Source organism: Nyctereutes procyonoides, unplaced genomic scaffold (assembly GCF_905146905.1).
Source record: "Nyctereutes procyonoides isolate TBG_1078 unplaced genomic scaffold, NYPRO_anot_genome, whole genome shotgun sequence".
Lineage (NCBI taxonomy): Eukaryota > Metazoa > Chordata > Mammalia > Carnivora > Canidae > Nyctereutes > Nyctereutes procyonoides.
This window is the reverse complement of record NW_026575020.1, coordinates 42867498-42888348: the sequence shown is the minus strand read 5'-3', so window position 1 is coordinate 42888348 and position 20851 is coordinate 42867498. Positions and strand designations below refer to the sequence as shown.

The 20851-nt window shown below is 53.2% G+C and overlaps 1 protein-coding gene across 10 annotated transcripts in view; it reads left to right on the top strand.

The window, feature by feature from the left end:
* The window catches only part of DAB2IP (DAB2 interacting protein), a 192609-nt gene that overhangs the window by 130722 nt on the left and 41036 nt on the right, over positions 1-20851 (top strand). Inside the window, exon 1 of one of the 10 annotated variants that reach the window (XM_055316024.1) lies at positions 16478-17039. The exons of the other annotated variants lie outside the window; for them this stretch is intronic. Coding sequence (XP_055171999.1) covers positions 16870-17039 — 170 coding nt within the window. The 5' untranslated portion in view covers positions 16478-16869. Of the gene's footprint in view, positions 1-16477; positions 17040-20851 lie in introns of those variants that run through there. 10 annotated transcript variants of the gene reach the window in all.

Genomic DNA, 20851 nt, shown 5'->3' with positions numbered 1-20851 from the left:
CCACTAGGAGGGTTTATGTAGAGGGTGTGGCACAAGGTCTGGTCCATGGAGATGCCGTGTCACTATCAATTGCCCTGCATACATATCCAGGTATGTAAACACAGGGGGTACCTTCAGAGAATGGGGTCACAACTACGTAAGCCTGGCTGCTCTCTCTTTGAGCGAGGCCTCTTGGGAAATGAGCTGAGTGCCAGGCAGCCTACAGCTGGGCAGCCCCAACTCTGGTCTCTGCTGCCCGGCAGGAAAGGCAGGGCTCTTATAAGACCTGGGTCCCTCACTCCCGCCTTGGGGAGCCCACGATCCCCCTGTAGGTCTCACAGCACTCTGATCTTACTTCCTGGCTGTTCTCAGGGTAGGACAGCTGTCTGTGGGCCGTCCTGAGAGGCAGGCCTCCATTCTGGGCCTCTGGCACCTTGCTATCCGCCCCCTAGCACAGGCGCCCAGAGAACGCTTACACCATGAATGATACATTGAGCGGCTACCGCACGTGAGTGCTCTACCAGGCGCTGGACAAATTGACTTCGGCATGGCACTTCATGATTCACAAAGCTCCTCTGGGTGCTCTTAGGAGGTCGATTGTCTCGGATCAGATATTCATGTCCCCATTTTCCAAATGAGGAAACCAGAGCTCCCAGAGAAGGGGCAAGCAGCTTGAGGTCACATCATCAGCCCATGAGGGACAGAGCCAGGCTGAGCCCATCATCTGAGTGGATGCCCACCCCCTGGACTGTGAGTGCATCCTGGAGGCTGTCAGCTGTCTCTCTGCCACCAAGCCTCAGGGGAGCACTGGTGCTGTGGACCGGAGATGGTATTCCTAGGCCAGCAGGGGAGCTGGGCACACAGAGGCTCTGTATCCTATGAGCAGGGCCCCTGGGGGCACAACTCGTACCTGGCTCCTTCTCATTGCTCCACCCCAGCAGGAGCAGGGATCCCCTCTGCCACTGCGGAGCAGCTAGCTGTCAGGGACAGTGACTGTGCTTGGGGTAAGTCAGACACAGGAGAACAAAGAGGGCCCCTTCCTGCCAATGTAACTCTGACCTTGGAAACCCAGAAAAAGGGAAGAACTGGCTGCAGGCTTCAAAGAGGGGCAGGTTTCCTGCAGGCGGGCATGAGGAAGCCTTGGCTTTGTCAGTTCTTGCTACCGAATTTCTCCTTTTCAGGTTAACAGGAGTCCTGGGGATCAGTGTCCGTGGGCTGGCCTGGAATCCTGCCACTTTTACAGAAGGCAGGGAGATACCAGGATCACTGCTCTGTTTTGACGGGGTTCTAGAAGACACAACTTACTGACATGGGAATCTGGACACGGCCCCCCGAGGCTTACCCTAATGCCCCATTGTGTGTGTGCCTAGGTGTGGAAGGGGGGGACCCCAGGAGTGCTTGGGGTCTTTCAGGGAAGTGGGTAGCAATCAGGAGATCCTGGGTACAGTGAGGCATTGCATCTTTGTCATTCCACAAATGGTAGTGCTTATGTATGCCAGGTATTAAGCATGTGCCTGGAGAAGTGTGTTGTGGGTCCCTCCCCTGCCCTGCTGGCCATGACAGGAACCACTGGCCGAGGCAGCCCACAGATACAGGGGGGCACTGTTTAACATGGCGGGTGAGTGCCCCCTGAGGGGGATAGCAGCCTCTGTACCGTGTCACCAGGGCTCTGGATTTATAAGAGAAGCCAGAAATCTAGAGTGTTTTGGGTGACATTTTAAGATTTCACATCTTTAAATGTTGGCAATTGATTCAAAATTTAAAAATGTCAAACGCTGTGTGGGCTTAACAAAACATGAATGTTGACCAAATACAGCCCATACTCTTTAGTTTAGAGACCTTTATCTAAGTGTCGGGTAGAACCCAGGTGGGCAAAGGGTAGTAGGCAAGCCCTGGAGGAGGGGCTGCATGGACAGGGGTGCAGCAGCTGTGTAAATCTGCACCATCTGGGGACCAGAGTGAAGGGGACCAGAGCCGCTTGTGGGAGGCTGCGCATGCCTTGAGAGGATTTATCCTAATTGGTGCGAAATGCTGCCCTGGAAGAGCAGATATGCGGCAGGCTGACCCAGGCTACCCTAAGCCCGCTATGCCTATGTCGCCTGTCCCTCCAGCCAGGTGCTTCTGCCCACATTGTCCCAGTGAATGAGAATCTTTGGTTAGGGGAAAGCTCAGGGAGGAAAGGTCAAAGGTATTTAAGAGAAAGCCCCGGGACACACAGTGTCCAGATCTTCAGCAAAGGTATAACTGCTCACCTCTGGGGGACTGTCCCATCTGTCTACGTGTCCGTGTGTGCACGTAACCTCCCCCTGCCCTTTGCATTTGCTCTCCTGGCTGTGAGGCTCCTTCAGGCACCGGAAGTTCTACACCTTCAGAAGGGGGCTCACTTCTCCCTCCCCCTTCCCCCAGGGGTCCTGCATTCTTCAAAGGATTTGAACTGCTCTGGCCAAAGCCTGTCTGGGTGTCTTCCTGTTCAGGCTTGCAGGCAGAACTTTTGTTTCTCCACCCTGCATGCCCCTCCCTCCATAATCCATATTTTAATTTCTTTCTAAATGATCACCTGCTGCAAGGTGTCCTTCAGATTGTCCTAGCGATTTGTCTAGCAAATTTTCATTGAGCACCTGCTGTGTGCAGGGCCTCAGGCCAGAGAAGCATAGGTGATTGAACCCTGGGGACTTGATGTGGCCAGAAGGGATGGAGTAGACAGACCTAACCCACAGACAGTGTTGGGGTCCAGTCCCAGGGTCTGTGTGAAGGACAGTGAGGCAGCAGAACGGGGCAGGGTGGTCAGGGAAGAGGTGAGGTGACGCTGTGATCCCCAGATGCCTGTGTCTGAGGCAGGGGGCTCCTGCCTCCACCCACTAGTGCTCTGTCCTGGGGATGGGGGACCACTGGCAGCAGCTGGCCGGGGTGAAGCAGAAGAAACAAAACGTAAGGAGGCGCCTGGTCTTCTGGGCAGAACGGGTGCCAGTGTTTACCAAATTCCTTACCAGATGCCCTCTTATTCACTTAATTTTACTTTTAAGTCTTTTTAGCACAAAGGTAACTAAAAATACAAGCACAGAGTACCAAATTTCAGCCCTATGGGGAGTATAAAGCAAAAAGTGACATTTTTCCTTCTACACCCCTGTCACCATAGATCCCCACCCCACAAAAGCCACTCCTGACTGTCGGCCGGGGCTTTTTCTGCAGACTTTTTGTGGCAAATAAAAAAAAAAAATATTGTCTGTGTCTATGTGCTTGAGAACATTTCAGCTAGCATAATCCTTCCTCCTTGGCCTGTAGAGAGGGGAGGAGGAGAAAGCTGACTGTTCTGGCCCAGAACACAGGCTCCCCCCACCGCTTTCACACCCTCCAGCACCCTCCAGCCCTACAGCTCTGGGAGGCGGCTTTCACCTCTCACCTCTCCCCAGTGACACCATGGTGGGGGTCCAAACTCAGGCTGTTAAGTTGGGGAGGGGGCAGCAGGAGGCAGGCTGCATGGCTGTCACAGGGCTTCTGCAGACAGAACCCCCCCGGGGACCCTTGGGGTTGAGTCATTTCTGGTTTTGCTCACCTGTGCCCAGCCCTAGGGACAGGAGGCAGTCCCTGCCTGCCCTGGAGGAGCCCCCAGCCAGGGGTGGAAGAGATGTGTGCAGTCTTAGTGAGACTCTAACTGGCCCCGATGGGCCACCAGGCAGAACTGTGGGAGCCTGGCCCTAAGGGACTGTTTGGGGCTGGGGGACAGCTGTGTTTGCCTGGGCTCAGAGAAGCTTCTGGAGTTGGTGGAATCACCTAAGATTCAAAAGAGCTTTTCTAAACCATAGTCCCTCATCTGCTGGGGCTCGAAGTACCTCCCTCTCAACAAGTGAGAGACTGGATAGGAAAGGACTGGAAGATCTATGAGGTGCGAATGCTGTTGCTGTTGTTTTGTGTGGAGTGTCCTGTTTCCCCCAGGGAGGCCCTGTGTGGACTGGGATGCTGAGCGGGCTGGGGGCTGGGGGCTGGGCCCCTGGGTGGGGGAAGGGTGGGTCACATGGAGAAGACCCCTCTGCTTAGGCTGGAGGCCCCAGTCTGGGCCAGGTGCTGGCCCTGCCTGTCTGCTCTGCAGATGGCGAGCAGGGCACTGGGTGCTTGGTCATCTGTGAAGCTGGGTTGCAGAGGTCTGCCTGGTGATGGCCTTTTTGGCTTTGCACTGGTGTCAGGGTGGGGGAGTGTTGATGGTGATGAGGATAGGGACAAGAAGAGTGAAGTAAGGGCTCACTTTGTGCCAGGACCCAGGGCTAGTCTGCACTCCCAAATCTGTTCCCCTTCAGTGCTGCCCCCCTGACCCCCACGTGACCTATCCCTTTAGACTGGACTCCAGGCTCCTTCCTGTGGTCCATGCATGGGCAGCTCCTGCCTGTCTTTTCGTTTACTCCCTCCACCTTTCCCTGTCCCCTGCAGTTCAACTGCCCCAGCCCAGGATCTCTGCCTCTGTTGTTTCCTTCTCCTTGGTCGCTCTGCCCCCCATGGTTGCTCTGCCCAGGTGTCTGTGACCTGCTCCCTCACTTCATTCAGCCATGTGTCAGTCAGCCTCCTTCTCTCCTTCTGGCCTGGACCCTAGCCTGTGTTTCTTCCTAGTACTTGAGTTCCCTGGATATTATCGTGCAGATTCTTGTGTACTTCTCTCACACTAGACTCTAAGCCCCATGGGAGGGCAGGAAGTTGATGTCTTGTTCCCTGATGTGTCCCCAGCCTCTAGAATAGGGCCTGCCACAAGTTTGGTGAATGAACACATCAGTGTATTTCATGTACTCTTACCCCATGAGGTAGGCACATTGCCGTGTGCTTTTACAGACAGGAGGGTGGAGGGTAAGCTCAGAGAGGGGGACCAATGAGTTCATGGTCCCCACTTGAAACATGACAAAGCCAAGATCTGACCAGATGTCTGTGGCCCCCACTCTTAGCTGGGAGAAGCTCCATGTCCCAGGAATCTAGGCAGGCCTGCCCTCCAGGAGAGGGTGAAAATGGGAGTTCTGATAACTGTGGGTGGGATTGTACCCTGAGAAGACAGGAGGGGTGGGGCACAGGAGGGAGTGAGGAAAACTGGTGGGAGGAGGCTTGAGGGGGAGGGAGGGGGGGCAGGCCAGGCACTCACTGGGGCTCAGTACAGGGAGCCTCTGCAGTGTGGTCCCTGAAGAGGGCAGCTCCAGGGCACTGCGGCTCCCAGAGCCTCCTTGTGCTGGCTCTGGTTCCTGGCATGATTTGTTTCCCAGAGGAGCTCAGGCCTGGCCCAGCTTCCCAGGGCGAGAGAGACTCCAGCCTTGCTGTTTGCGTTATTGTCACGTCTTCTCAATCAGCCTATTTCTGGGAGCAATGACTTCATCTCCTGTGATTCTTGATACAACCATTGTCAGGCATCCATGGAAAGATGGGCCTGGCACCATCCATATTCCCCTGATGAGCCAGGTTATGAGAGGCAGTTGGCAGGCCCCAACCTGACCTGGGTCAGGGGCTTACCTGGTCAGGCCTGCCTCCAGGAGACTGCCCTTCTAATAGTCACCCTCAGATCTGGCCTTGTTGACCTTGGGTAGCCCGGTGCAGCAAATTCCAGCCAGCCAGCACACACGCTGTGTTGGGGGCAGGGGCAGTCACACCCAGTCTCTGCCCTCAAGGACTCTTCCTGGTTGGAGTGGGCAGATCCTGCATTAGAGGGGCTGTGTGGGACAGGTAAGGGAGTGGGGACCCCACTGGAGCTCAGGGAAGGCTCCACAGAGTTGTTTAGGCCACAGAGGAAAGTGAAGGCTGGTAGAAGATCTCTGTGTGGAGGGTAGGGGAAGGGCTAGCTGGTGGGTCTGTTGTCTGGGTGTCCTGAGCCACCATAGCTGTGTGTTGGGCTGGGCAGTGCCAGGGGATTGCATGGAAGATGGTGGGAAAGCAGGCAAAGTTTGGACTTGATCCTGTAGCTGGAAGGATTTTCAGAGGGGATGGGGCTTGGTCAGATCTGTGATTTTATTTTTTTTTAATTTTTTAATTTATTTATGATAGTCACAGAGAGAAAGAGAGAGAGAGAGAGGCAGAGACACAGGCAGAGGGAGAAGCAGGCTCCATGCACCGGGAGCCCAACATGGGATTCGATCCCGGGTCTCCAGGATCGCGCCCTGGGCCAAAGGCAGGCGCCAAACCGCTGCGCCACCCAGAGATCCCCTGTGATTTTATTTTAAGATTTTATTTATTTATTTGAGAGAGAGATCACAAGCTGGTGGGGGCGGGGGTTGTAGAGGGAGAAACAGACTCCCCGCTGAGCAGCGAACCCTATGTGGTGCCTGACTGGATCCTGGAGTCCCAGGAACATAACCTGAGCAGAAGGCAGACCCTTAACTGACTGAGCCACCCAGGCACCCCTGGATCTGTGATTTTCGAAGCAGCTCCCTGGCTATGTGTGAGGGTGGGTGTGGGAAGCTGTCTGAGAGGAGGGGGAGGGGAAAGCTGGCAGTTGTTTCCCCTTCTTCCTCCTGGGTAGTTCTTCTCTCCTGCCCCTCCCCCACACTGCCTGGAACTCCAGTCCCCAGCCCTGGAATGCTGGTGGCCTGGGAACTGGAGACGGTGGGATGTTGGGATTTAGGGTGATCCCCTGAAAAATCTTTTGGCTGGACTTGGGCAGATGTGGAAGGCCTCAGAACCGCAGTCCCAGAAAGCACACTTTTACCCTAGGTTTATTTACAGTTTTGCCTGGAGGCAGAGGGGGGGCCTCAAGGACCCCTGGCAGGATGTGGTGCCAGAACACTCATGCCCCCACCAACTCCCCATCTGGGGTTCCCTGGCCACACCTCGGAGCAGAGCCATTAGTAGTGCCCTGACATTGAATCTCCTCCATCCCAATTCCCTGTTCTGTGGCCTTGAGCAGGCTGCTTGCCCTGTTTGAGCTTCAGGGTCCGTATCTGTTAATGGGGACAAGGATTGTACCTGCTTCTCCCAGGATATTTGTGAGGACTATTTGCTTTTAAAGGGGGGAGGAGGGATCCCTGGGTGGCGCAGCAGTTTGGCGCCTGCCTTTGGCCCAGGGCTCGATCCTGGAGACCCGGGATCGAATCCCACGTCGGGCTCCCGGTGCATGGAGCCTGCTTCTCCCTCTGCCTATGTCTCTGCGCCTCTCTCTCTCTCTCTCTCTCTCTCTCTGTAACTATCATAAATAAATAAAAAAAAAATTAAAAAAAAATAAAGGGGGGAGGAGCCTAGCAGAGCATCCACACAGAGGAGGGGCCCGTTTGCTTTAGCTGTGGCAGAGGTAGCCATGGGGGGAGGGGCAAGGGGGAAGGAAAGCAATTAATCTCGTCGTCCTTATCAAGGCTCCCTTAGGCTTCCCTGGGCCAGAAGTAAGGAAGAGTGGTGAGAGAGCCTGGTTGAAGGAGCAAAGAAGTCTGGGTCCCAGTCTCCACTGCCACTGACCTCAGACACGTCTGTCCCAGCCTCAGTTTCTGGGGCCAAGGAAGGAGTAAGGAAAGGATGAATGGTGGCTGGAGCCAGCAGGGGGCTGACAGACCCCTTAAGACTTCTCGGCATTTCCCCAGTACTGAAAGCTAAATGCCTGCCCAGGAAGCAGGCATCATCAAGAAATGCTTTGAAAGGAGCCTTTTCCAAGCTGAGGGTGGCCAGGTGCTCCTGCTCCTTGTTATTTCCCACAGAAAATGGTCTGCTCTTGCCCTCGCCCCTGAGCCACTACCCACCTTCCTTTGCTCGCCTTCACTGTTCCAGCTGGTCATCACTGTCTTTTTTGGTAAGAAAACTGTTTGGCAAACCAGCCAACACTTCTTGAGCATCTTTTGACTGCTTAGGTCTGTGTGGGGCGCAGAAGATAACAGGGGTGGTCAAGATACTGACGCAGCTATGAAGGGTCAGTATTAAGAAGAAGATTGTTGAATTGTCTTGTGTTTAAAGGTTGAATGCAAAAGCCCCACAGCTGGGGCAGGAGACCCTAGGCCCTGGGTTCTTCTGCTTTCTGCCTGTGGGCCCTCAGCAAATTACAACACCTTTCTGAACCTCAGTATCTTCAGCTCAAAACCCAGGTCAGTTTTGGATGATCCCTCCCAGCTCAAAGGCTCTGGGGTCAATTTTGGACTATTAACTTACTCTGTCCTCTCCAGGTAGAAGCCTATGCTAAAGTGCACTTTGAGCGCAAAGCTAGAAGAGCAAACTCCTAAAGTAGTAGACCAATCCAAGTTGAATCCAGTCCTGCAGCTTACCATTTATATGTTTTTGGTTTTTTTTTTTGGTGTTTTTTTTTTTCTTAAGATTTTATTTATTTGAGAGAGTGACAGAGCAAGCATGAACAAGGTGGTGGGGGGATGGGCAGAGGGAGAAGCAGACTCCCCTCTGAGCAGGGAGCCTGGTGTGGGGCTTGATCCCAGGACCCTGGGATCGAGACCTGAGCCGAAGGCAGATGCTTAACCACCTGAGCCACCCAGGCGCCCCCATTTATATGTTTTTGGACAAAATCCTTCCTTGAATGTCTTTGAGACTTGTTTTTTTCCAGATGTAAATAGGTATTATGGTATACCTGATACCATATGCCCTGGCTCATAGGAACTCACTGACGGGTCATATTAAAGCTGCTGAATACCTCTCCTCCGTAAACACAGCACCTGCTCCTCACCAGGTACACGCTGCCGACACCCCCTCTCCTCTTCCTGGCTCTGCATGTTCTTTAACGGAGCTCTTCCCAGCGGAGTGCTGCTTCCCTGGGGAGGCAGTAACTGGCACTCCCCACCCCCACCGCACAGCTGAGGACTGCAGCTGACTGAGGAGCCCTGAGGTGGGCTCCCACAAACAGTTCTCCTCCAGGAAGTGTCCCGGATCAGGTGGTCAGGGGTCCAAATGTCTTAAAACCTTGGCTTGAATATATACTAGCTTGGAATTCTGTCTTGCTTTATGAAGAAAATGTTTGCTAATGAAATTAATAGTGTAAACAAGATTTAGGGAGAGTGGGCAGGCAGAGGAGAGGGGTTATGTAAACACTTCAAAGAACACCCTTTTCCAGCATCTAAGCCATTCTATTTGCATACGTAATGATTGTGCTAATTATAGGTGGCCTCATCTGTTAACAACAAGTTTGCCTGGTTGTGCTACATTATTATAATCACTCAGTCAAAATTTCTGGTGTGCTTTTCACTAAAGATAACAATAGTGATAACACCTATCATGTTTGATTCCTTGCTATGTGCCAGACATCTTACCAGCCATTTGACAATCATCATCTCAGCCCATCTTCCACAATAAGCTTTATGTCCCGAAGATTCCTACCCTCTGTACGCAGGATTGGACTGAGGTACAGAGAGGTTAGGTAATTTTCCTGGGATCACACAACCAAGAGCTGAGGGCATGACCCAAGGTCTTGCTAACTCATGCTCTTTCCACCCTGTTTGTGTTCTGTCTGCTTCTCTGGGGAGATTTGACACATGTGCTCACTTTTTCTCTTGAAGCTTTCCCTTTCTTATTGGGTCTTCAAACTCCATTTTGGCTGCAGAGGAAGCTGAGACCCTAACAGGGGATTGAGGGCAGTACAAGAGGTGCAACCAGAGCCCCTAATTTCTGGGATCAAACCAGTCTCAGCTCACTTACCCACCTTCCCACCCCTCTCTGCCCTTCCCTGGGGTCTTGAGTCCTGCCTTGAGAGGATGGTATCTCTTGCCTCTCACTCAAGCGGTACTGGGCTTGGCCTCACAGCCAAAGAAAATTATAAGGCAATAAACAGGTGGGAGGACACCAAGCACATCATAAATTGCTGTACATTTGTTGTCATTAACTTGGATATTGCCCGCAGGTGGCTTATGGCCACACGTAGCCCACAGGCAGGTTTCATTGGGTCTGAGAAGGTGCAGAGGTATTTCTTAGTGTTTTTTAAGAAATCAGTTACCAAAAAAAAAAAAAAAAAAATCGGTTACCAACACCCATAAAAAATTCACCTGAAAAATCTGGATTTCTGGCTTTTCCTAAACAAACAGATATGGCAGCATTGGGTCTAATTTCCTGTAGGGCAAAGAACTGACCACTGCAGTTCATCCCAGACTCCTTTACTCCTGGAAGGCCTTCAGGTTTGCTTAGTGTGCCTTAGCATTTCCCAATGGCCCTGTGCATGTTGGGTTGGGGTGGGGGTGGGGTAATGTTCCCATTTCGTAGACCATGAGCCTGGGGCCCAAGGGGACTGCTGGATCCTGCCACAAAGTTGGTATTGGTGAGGCCAGGACTTAAACTTTATCCTCACTGCCCCCCAAATGTGTCTGAGCCCCACTGGCCACCCTTCACTGACCTAATGACTCAAAAATAACCAACAGTGAGCCTGAGGAGCTGTTCCTGTCTCCCCCTCTCCCTTTATACCCTCCCCGAGGCTGGAGGGGACGTGGGAAACCTATTCATTTAAACTCAATTATTTTCTCCAAGACAGACGGAACTGAATTGGGTCAACGGCTATATTTGCTGTGCTCAGCTATTTCCCCTGTAACAGCATTGCCCACCGGGTGTGTTGCTGGGCTCCGTGCCGCCAGGCTCACCAATTATAACTCAGTATGAGTGGCCATTCCTTAGCATTCTTGGCTTGGGAAGAGAGGAACACCCTGTGCGTGTTCACCGAAGCTGGCTACAGGAGCAGGGTCTGGAGTATGTGGTCACCACCTCCTGGACCCAGGCTGTAGGTATGGGGCATTTTGTGTCCAGCCCTCGTCTGCAGTAGAGGTGCTTCTGACACTGGAGTTTCTACAGACAAGGAACCTAAGGTCCAGAGACATTAGGTGCTTTTTGGAGAGGCAGGCCTTGGAATGAGATAGAACTGGGATCTTACTAGCTGTGTGACTTGGAGCAGAGAGCTTGACTGCTGGGCACTCCATCTCTTCATCTGTAAATGAGGCACGAGTACTTGACACACCTCTGGGGGCTCTTGTATTGGAAACGTGACGTGCTATGTGGACAGTTAACCCACGCGTCCACACTCATTCCCTTGTGCTGTGTGCAAGGCACAGACACGGTAGGGGACCCAGATCTCAGAAGGTAGATGGGTTGGGATGCCCTCCTCTGTGAAACTGTTCCTGATTCCTTGCATCTGAAATGGAGATGTTTCTGTAGTCATTATAGTTCCCCTGTTGGGCTAGGGTCTGCACTGGATACTCTCTCACGTTCTCCTGAGCCTGTAGCTAGGTCTGCTTTTGTCTGGCATGTCTGTCTGATGTTCATATGTGTCCTCCATACACTGGTCTGCCACTTTTCTGAGGGCAGAGATTGTGGGTCTTGTTCACTTACCTGTACGCAGACGTCACACCCTTTGTAGCTGTGCAATGTTGGACTGGTGGGCCTATTTCGTTGTCTGTAAAATGGGACAGTGATGTCTCCCTGTGACACATCTCCAGGAAAGAGGCTAGTAATGTCAGCCGCTGGCAGCTCTGTGCATAGACACCTACAGCAGACTCTTGGAAAACATTTGGAAGAAATCACATCAGATGCTTCTGTTCCACCCTGTTGAAGCTAGTAATATCTAAGATTGGGGCTCTGGGGAATCCTGGAGGGGGGCCCAGAGTGCCATCTTGTTGCAGAGTTGCTGTTTCCTTACGTGGAGAAGTGTGGAAAGGGTGTGGTTTGGTGTGGTCTGTGGGTCTCCCCTTGTCTTCATCTTCTGTGCTGCAGGGGCAAGCTCGGGCTGCTCTGGCCTCACAGAGCAGTACCTCCAGCTGCCCAGTGGTGGGGATGAGATGAATGAGGGCCTGGCCAGTCACCGCTGACCTCCAGGAAGGCACTCAGGTCACAGGGCCTGGCATTGGGACTCTTTTGGCAGTGTTGGAACCTGGATTCCTCCAATCTGCTCCCACGATGTTGCTGGTCCCAGGGGTGGGGGGGTAGGTAAGGGGACAGTTCGAGGAGGTTCGAATTCCTTGACCTTTTAGGGACTTTGTAAAATCGGAGGACATGTCTGTGAAGTGAGGCATTGGGCCCGGTGTAAACATGCTGTGGTGATGGCTATGAGGGCAGGGCCCCACTCTTGTGGGATGAGGACAGGACTTGGGACTGGGTAGCAGGAGACCTAGTCAAACACACAGAAGCTAGACTGGTGGGAGCACAGTGAATGAAACTTGGGCCTTTGTGGGCCAGGCTTAGAGATGAGGGAGCCTGACCACCAGCTGACCCTAGCATACTGCACGATAGGGGTCTAGCAGCCACAGCCTCCTAAACTAGCCATCCCTCCCCCTGGTCCCTTGGTAGCATTCAGTCCCTGGAACACCATTCCACATGTTGCCCAGCACCATGACAATCAAGAAAGAAATGCTGACCGTGTCTCATTGCAAGTTTGAGAGTAAATTTACCCTTTTTTCCGAGGAGGCATCACATGGGTGGGAATTTACCCCTCCTCCCCTCCATGCTTTGATGGAAACATTGCATTTTTTTGAGTGAACATGCATCAACATCACTGTGGGGAAAAGGTTCCAGGATTCTCTGCCAGCTGAAGTCATTACCACAAGGCACTGGTTGGGGGTCTGGCAGATGATGGTGATACAAACAGGCTGGTGATGGGGGAGGAGATGGCCAAGCGGGGGAGCCTGGCTGGCCTGATGAGAGGTCAGAGGGAATGTGAGCTGGGGGGATACCTGAGCAAGTAGAGAGGAGAGAGGCTGTTGTATATATTAACACCCCTCTCTGCACCCCCCCCCCCCCCATCACAAGACAGGCAAGAAGGGAGCAGTGAGACAGGGCCAGAACAGAGGCTCTGGAATGGTGAGCACTAGCAGCTTACACCAGAAAGGCTGGCTGGAGCCAGATTGAGGAGCCTGGAATCCCAGCTCCCACCGCTAACAAACTGTGTGACCTTGGGCAGCTTTTCCAATGTCTCTGTGCTTCAGCTTCATTTTAGTAAAATGTAGCTGTGGATACCCACAGCTTATGACTCCCTGGAGGACTAATTGAGATAATATATGTAAAATGCCTAGCACTGGGCCTGGCACGTAGCAGGTGCCAGAACACATTTGTTTTTTGTTGGTGATGATAAAACCACATAAGCATAGATGTGCTCATGTAAATTAACAGCTGGAGTGCATTGAACCCACTATCCAGAGTTGGCCCTCAGTCTAATACCAAGTTTGTTTCTCACCTTCAGCAAAATACAGCAGTTGTCTCTTCAGAAGCTCTTGTCCATGAACAGCCAGTCCCTGGGGCCGACTTTCCTGCAGGGCATCTGTCTCCAGTCCTGTGACTACCTCTGTCCTCCAGCGGAGGCAGTTTTGGGCAGGTCAGAAAGGGCCTTTGTCCTCTGCACAGTCTCTAGGAAGAAGAGAGTTGTGGGCACAAGAAACGCCCTCCCTCCTGGGTTGTGAGCATATCTGTCCCGAAAGGAATGTTCCTTGACAATCTTGGGGCTGGGTCTTGCACACCAGGAAATGAAAAGTTCCTTGAAGGAAGATGGTTCCAGAGTTCTCCAGAGAGCTTAGCCCAGTTGGTGTGACATCTTTGTATCTGAAAGATGATGCCACATCTGGGCTCTGAGCTTTTGGGAAAAGACTGGCCTGCAGGTTGTACATGTTCATCGCACATTTGAGTCCCAGGACCTGAGAAACCAGAGATGAATAGATCCCAAGGAGGGCCTGATGAGGCAGGCCGGGAATTCAGGAAGAGGGAGGGGGAGATTTTGTACTTCCTGTGCCTGGGGACACCGGGAAAGTCTTCCCTGAGGTGGGGGCAGTCAAGCTGGGTCTAGAAAGTTGAATGAGAATGGGAAATAGGGGCAGAAGGGGAGGAGATCCTTGGGAGCAAAGATGTGGCCCGGAGGGAGGGCAGGGCAGGCCTACAGCAGAGTGGAAAAGGAGAGCTTGTGGCTGGCTGCTCTGTGCAGGTGGGTAGGTGCAGTGGGTAGGTGGGGCCTGATGCTCCGGGAGGCCTGGGTCCCCGGAGGGCCTGGAACCAGGCAGGAGTGACTGTATCCTGGCAGCCTCTGGGACTCCCCCAGCTATCTCTGGCCAGGGCACTGTGTGCTCCTCAGAGATTACATGGTCCTCTGAGCTAAGGCTGGAAGGATATGGAGGAGGTCACTTATTCAGGATTAAGTAGGTGGTATGTATGGGAGCCTGACTTGGGATGTACATGTTCTGACCCCAAATACAGGCCTGTTTCTTATTTTTATTTTATTCTTTTTAACTGAACTATTGTTGGTATACAGTATAATACTGGTTTCAGGTGTACAACAGAGTGATTGGACAGTTACATGCATTAAGAAGCTTGTTTCTTTTTAGCTTCTGACCACCTTCTTGTGGCAGCTATCATACTGAGAAGCCCCTGTCATAGGGCCTACTTTGTTGTAACAAAATACCAGAACTGGGTGGACCATCTAGTGGGGTGGCTTCCTGCCTGAGGGACATCTGGGAATGCCCCCAAGAGAAAGCGGTGTTAGTATTGGAGAGGGAGACTGAGAGGACGGGATGGGTGGCAGGTGCAAATGGTCGCCTGGGGTGAGGTATATCTACTTTCAGATGAAGCTGGGTCAACCTGTACAAATCAAGTGACCAACTTCTCTGGACTTGATTTCTTCATCTGTAAAGTGGTCACAGTATCTGGCCTTGCCTGTTTGTTGCTAGACCAAGCTCAAGTAGGAGATCTGCATGGGGCCTGCACCCTGGTGGAGGTGCTTGGGAAATGTTCCCTGCCCCTCCTTCCCGTAGCCTTGGCTCCTCTGGGAGCCAAAGGGGCTTCTGCCCTAAGGCCTCTCTCTCTGCCTACAGCCTCACCTCTCCCCTGTTTTGAAAATTTCGCTAAGAAGTTGGATAGACTCAGATGGAGTGTTGGGCTAGGTGCCCTCTGGGCTGTGTGGGTGTGGGCAGATGCAGATGTAGGGGGGTAGGGGGTGTCCCCGCAGGCCTTGTTGGCCTGGGGTCAGGATCACTGGTGCCTAAATGGATCTGAGCCCAAGTGAGGACACAGCAGGGGATGGAGTGAGTTAGAGTTCCCGGTTTGAGGGTTGCTGTGGGGCCGCAGTCAGACCTCTTCACCAGCCTTTAGGGCCCCAGCCAGAGGGCTGCCTGCCTGCACGTAGTAGGTGCCAGACAGTCTGGCACTTAATAGGAGCTCAGCTGTTTCCTGAGGGACTGCAGCAGGCTGAAACAAGGGTGAACTGAACTGGGGCTGGTGATGCCTCGATATAGAAGCCATGGCGTTGGTAGGACCCCAGGCAAGGGCTCTATTCTCCTACCAGTGTCTCCATCCATATTTACGTGGTGGGATTGGATGTCATTATCTCATTGTATCAGAAAGCTGTGCAGCAGCCAACTCAGTGGAGGCTTCTGGGTGCTGGGCCTCAGCTGGATTAACCCTGTAAGAGAAGGAGGTGTTCCCTGTGTGTGGTAGAGACTCAATATGTAGCCATCTCAAATGGAATGGAGAAGGGGGGACTCCAGACAAAAATGTGGGGTTGAAGGTGTGCCCTTCCCAGAGGGATATGCATTTCTAGGAGTGCCGGTGGGTCAGGCCAGGTCTATCTGCCCCCGGAGTCTGCACACACCTGGGCAGCTGACCTTGTTCACCCCAGTGTCTCCTCCCTCCAGGCAGTAAATCCTACCCCTGTCCTGCTGGCCCCACCCAGGATGTGGGTTCTTTCCTACTGGGGAGGAACCAGGTGGGAGAGGGAACTTGAACCCAGAACTGCTGCCCGGGAGCCCTGCTTCCCCTCGGCTCAGGTCCCTTCTGCACCGGTGACTTGGGTAAGCAGACCCCGGGCTCAGCGGCTTTGCCTGCGCCTCCGCCTTTGTTCACACTTTGAAAATGTTTGAGTGGAAGTGCGAGGTGGCAGGGGCGTGGGGCAGCTCCGGGGATGCCGCTCCGGGTCGGGGCCGGGCGCGGCCTCCGCGCCAGCCGGGCTGGACCGAGAAGCGGTTGCGGCCGCGGGCATCTGGCCTCGCTCCGCCCCGCCGCGGGCCGGGAAGGCCGGGAAGGGCGGGAAGGCCGGGATGAGCGGCCCCGGTGGGCGGGATGGGCGGCTCCTGGGCCGGCGGCTTCCGGCCTGGGGGGCGGGGAGGAGAGGAGAGGGGAGGGGAGGGAAGGGAAGGAGAGGAGAGGAGCTGCGGGCCCGCCCGGTCCGGCTCCGGCCTGGCCCAGACCCCCAGGAAGGTGCTAGAGCCCAGTCATGCAGCACGTGTGCCGCCGCGGGCTTTGCCTAGGCATTGGTCCGAGGTGTTCCGGCCTTGGTCTCACAGACCTGACGTTCTTAGGGTGGGAAAAGGTCGTGGGACGGCGGCGAACAGGATGACTTCATATCAGGGCTACAGGGAGAAGGAAGCCAGGCGATAACTTGGAGTTTGGGGTGGGAGTTACTCCTTTACTGGAGCGGCCAGGGACAGCCTCTCCCAGGTCATTTGATAGACTTGATAGGAGACTGGAATGAGACTAAACCAGCCTTGCCTGGAGCCAGGGCCACGCAGGGAATGGCAAGTGCAAAGGCCCAGAGGCGGGACCTGGACGGCATATGACCCAGGGCGGAGTCAGTGCTTCATAGGAGGAGCCTGCAACGGACCTCTCCTGTTGTGGTTCTAACAGCTTCCTGGACCCAGAGCTTGGCCCCAGGTGTGTACCCTGCCCAGGTGCTTTGGGAGGAACACTTGCCTGTGGCAGGAAGCAACTGTTGGTGTTCAGGAGTTTTTCTAGACTTCTCATACCTGGAGGTTGTGCTATGTGGTTACCTGGGTGGAAGACTGTAATTTTCCACTTATTCCCCGGAGGACCTGGAAATCTCTAGATGTTGTCACCGCTGTGTTTTTTCAAGTCGTTTTTGAAATTTCAACTTGGAAGACATATTCAGCATGTGCTTTGCGGAAAGGGGCAGCCCGTCTGGACGTACATCTTAGATGCTGGCCCGAGCCGAGAGGTCCCCTGATCTGACTGGGAGAGGTACCTAGCTGGACACCATTCTCGGGAATGGGCCTCTGTGGCCTCGGACTCCTTGGTGACAACCTTGGCAAGATTCTGGGCTGGGCAAGAGCACCCACTCTATGGAGACCTGGCCATCTTGGAAAACCAGATCTGGCTCCCAGGCACCTAGTGCCCAGACCAGGGTCATTTGAGAGGCCTGCGCTTCCATTGCCAAGGTCTGTGGGGGCGCTCCGTGGGAGGAAGGGGCACAGGAAACTTCCTCCCTGGTGGGTGGGCATGGATCTGGCTGGAGGGTGTGGGGCTATTTCTCCCAGGAGGCCCAAGCCTGGGACAACCCCCTCCCCCGCCCGCCACCTCCATCCAGGGCCTCCTTGGTGTGCTGAGGTGGTCTGCAACAGTGACTCTTCCTCTTTTGGGCCCACGGGGAATGGACGGGAGATCCCCTCAGAGTCTTGGGAAGAGTGAAGGTGGTGCTAGGGTTGCTGAGCTGACTCCTCTTTTCTGGTAATCAGGTGCTCTTTAGAGGGAGCCTGAAGTCTCCATGACAGGGTGGAGAGAGACACAAGAAGGCCAAAGCAGGCAAGGCTGTGGGAGGCCTGGAAGGTGATCTAGGCCCAGGGAACTGGCAGGGGTGGCGGGGTGGGCTGTGAGAAGTGGGCCTTGACCCCATGCTGCCAATGAGGAGCCAATGAGGACCCCAGTCTGCTGTTCCCTTAGCCTGGGGCTCCCAGCGCAAGTGAGTAAAAGGGCAAGCCTCTTGGAGGCACATTTAATAATCTTAGCCTATCTTTCTGGTGGTTAGTATTGCAGGAGAGAAGCATTTTTCCTAAAACTTTTATTGATCCAGATATTGATAAAAAGTAAAGAGTTTCTAATGGAGTAAGTTTTTTTTTTTTTTTCCCCTACTAGTGCAAAGAACATCAGAGCCCTAAAACGCAAATATGTTTTCCTTCCTCTCCCTAGATTTGGGGCTAGGGGTGGGCTTTGGCCTCGTTCAGATTTCATCTTTTCAACAAGCCTTCCCTGGCGAGTAGGCCTGTAGACATCCCACTGTTTTCCAGCAGTTCACCAAAGCTACCACTTGTGCATCTGGTCTGTTCTCAGAAGGGTCGGGACTGGGTTACAGAATCTGGAGACTCTGAGGGCTGTGAGGGGCACATGCCCTAGGAGATAATGAAGACTTGACTCTTGACTTCTTGGGCTTTCTGGGTTTGGTTCTTTTGCTGCCTTGTTCTTCATTTCATAAATACTTCCTGATCTCGAACACCATGCTGGAGCCTCCCTTAGGATGCAGCAATAGAAGACACAGCCGTGGCCTTGCAGAACTTACCTTCTGTCAGGAGAGAGATGATCATAAATAAGCGGAAAAACAAAGTAATTTCAGACTAGGTGAAGTTGCCCTACTGAAATGTAAGTCAGGGATGTTTGTCTGCTCTGTTTGGCACCCAGATTCCTAGTGCCTGAAATAGTGCGTGGCTCATAGTTTACACTAAATAAATATTTGCTGGCTGAATGAGCAAAACACTATGAAAGAAACAAGCGTCTCAGGGGAGAGTAATGGGCAGGACCTGTGATAGCCAAGGCCATCCATCCATTAGGAATAACTGAACTGAGCTCCAGACGCTGGCCTTTCCTGGACAGAGGTGGGATGAGAACTCCCACTGAGGGAGCCGCAAGTACAAAGTCCCCGAGGCGGGAGAGCAGAGGCTGCAGGTGGGGGGTTGGGTTTGGTGGTTGAGGTCAGAAGGTAGATACCTGCCTACTTCTTAAGGAGGAGTGTGAATTTATTAGGAGTACTGTAGGGAGTACTGGAAGAGTTTTTAGCCCCAGCGTTAAATAATATGATTTGCATTTCTAAATCGGTCCCTCTGGCTCCCTGGTAGGGGTGGGGTGAGGCTGCGGGTTCAGGTGGGCAAGGGAGACTTTAGAGGTGGTAGCCGTAGGATTTGCTGATGGGCTGAGTTCTGAAGGCCAGGGAAAGAAGAGTTCCTGGCTCCCGAGTCTCCACTTTAGACATTTCGGGCTTGAGGTTCTTTCCATGAGGCGTCCAAGAGAAGATGTCAGCCCAGCATGTGGCTGTGTGAGTCTGGAGCTCAGAGGAGGGGAGGGCTGGGGATAGGAACTTGGAAGGGGCATGAGCACACTAGAGTAAATGGAAACAAAGGAGCAGGCGAAATCACCAAAGCAAGGTGTTCTTCTGAACGGGAGTGCCCCCCAAGTCAGAGCCTGAGCAGCTCCAACCACTGCCCCTCCACCCCCTAGGAAAAGGAGTGGGAGAGCCTTGGGTGGTGGCAGGTGTGAAGTGGGAACACCAGAGGGTCTGGTGGCCTGAGTTTCAGGAAGGGTGTGGGCTGTCTTCTATCAGTAAGGAGAGGATGGAAACTGGTTGGCTTTGGTCCCATGAAGGCCCTCGGGGACCATGGGAAGAACCACTGGGATCAAGACAGGTGTGTTGGATGGAAGAGGAGGAGGCAGTGGTGTCAGGGAAGGGCAGGACGAACCAGCCAATCTGGGAAGCAGGGGAAGATCAGGTGGGGGCTCAGACCGTCTCTTTTTGTTAGAGGGTTTACCCGTGTCTTGCCTACTGGTTTCGACCCTGCATACCTGTCTGAATCCTCTATGCGGAATCCGGATGGCTGATGCAGCAGGCTGAAGGGGCTCTCTGCAGAGCTCACTAACTGCCCCATAGTGGCTCACTTTATCTAGTTCGTGGGACCACCTGACCCTGTTTTTCCCCATCTACCTACTTCATCTCTTTCTGAGTCCAAAGCCCCTAGGGAAGAGCATTGTGGAGCTAGGTTTACTTGGAGGTTCTTTCGACCTTTCCCAGAGCACAGCTAGACTTCATTTACACTGATAGCTTTGCTCTGGAATGTTCCTTTGTGTGTTTGGCATCCAGAGAATTTTAAGGTCTTTTTCAGGGTATTTTGGTGGCCAGAACCTTGACCTTCCCCAAAACTTGGTTGGCTGTTTGGGGAATTTAATGTGTTCGCCTTGAGGGGTAGACAGTGTAGAGTTGGGGACAACCAAAGTTCTAATGGTTCCCAGGTGGGTCGTCAGTATCTGTTGAACGAATGACACTCAGATATTTGTGTCTTTGGGCTCCTGAGTGGTTTGGTTAAATGCTTCCTCTGCAGCTGGTTAACCAGTGTTTTCACATCTGTTATCTGCAGGGGGTAGAATATTTCCTCATTTTATACCTGAAGAAACTGAGGCTCAGGAAAGTGAAATGTCTTACTCAGAGGTTACAGTTGCGTAATAACACCACCAGAATCACGCACCAGGCCTGCAGACCCCTCAGTGAGGCCACCTTTACTGACTGACCCTGTGGGTGAGGAGGTGATGGTGGCATGTAGGTCTTTTTGGCCTGGATGCTTCTGGGTGAGGGCAAGCATCTGGGAAGAGCTATTGAGTGGTGTTGTGTGGTAGTCACTGAGGGTTCCAATTGGACCCCTCTCCCTCCTTTTTATAGGAGGAATCTGTGGACCTGAGAAAGAAGTGACTTGCCCAGGGTCACTACCTAGGAAGCTGGTTTCCCACTTTTTGTCTCCCAACATATCCTGGGGGCAGCCTCCTTCAGTTTAGCTAATGTGGCTGCCTGCTCACTCTGAGCCGGGCTTTGTTCTGTAACTCATCAATTCCTCCTAGCAACCCCCATGTGAGGTTAAGTACTATTATTACCCATTTTACAGAGAGATGACTTGTCCACGAACATCCAGGTTGCAAGCAACACGGCTCAAATTTGAACTCCCCTGTCTTAACCAGCAACCTACCCAGCTTCAAACTTATTTAATTGCCAGGATCCCTAGAATCAGAAACAGAATGGTCCAACCTCAAAGGACCTGGCCCTCACAGAGTTAGGCCCGAGGACAGTGCCTGGCCTTGGCTGTTCTCGTGGAGGATGGCCAGCCAGCCACTCCAGATGCCAGAAAATGGCTTACCTCTCTTGGAGGGCTTGTTAGACCAGGTACCAAGGCCCAGGGAGTCAAGTCTCTCCTTTCCTCACCCCTGCTCACTCCTTTTCTAG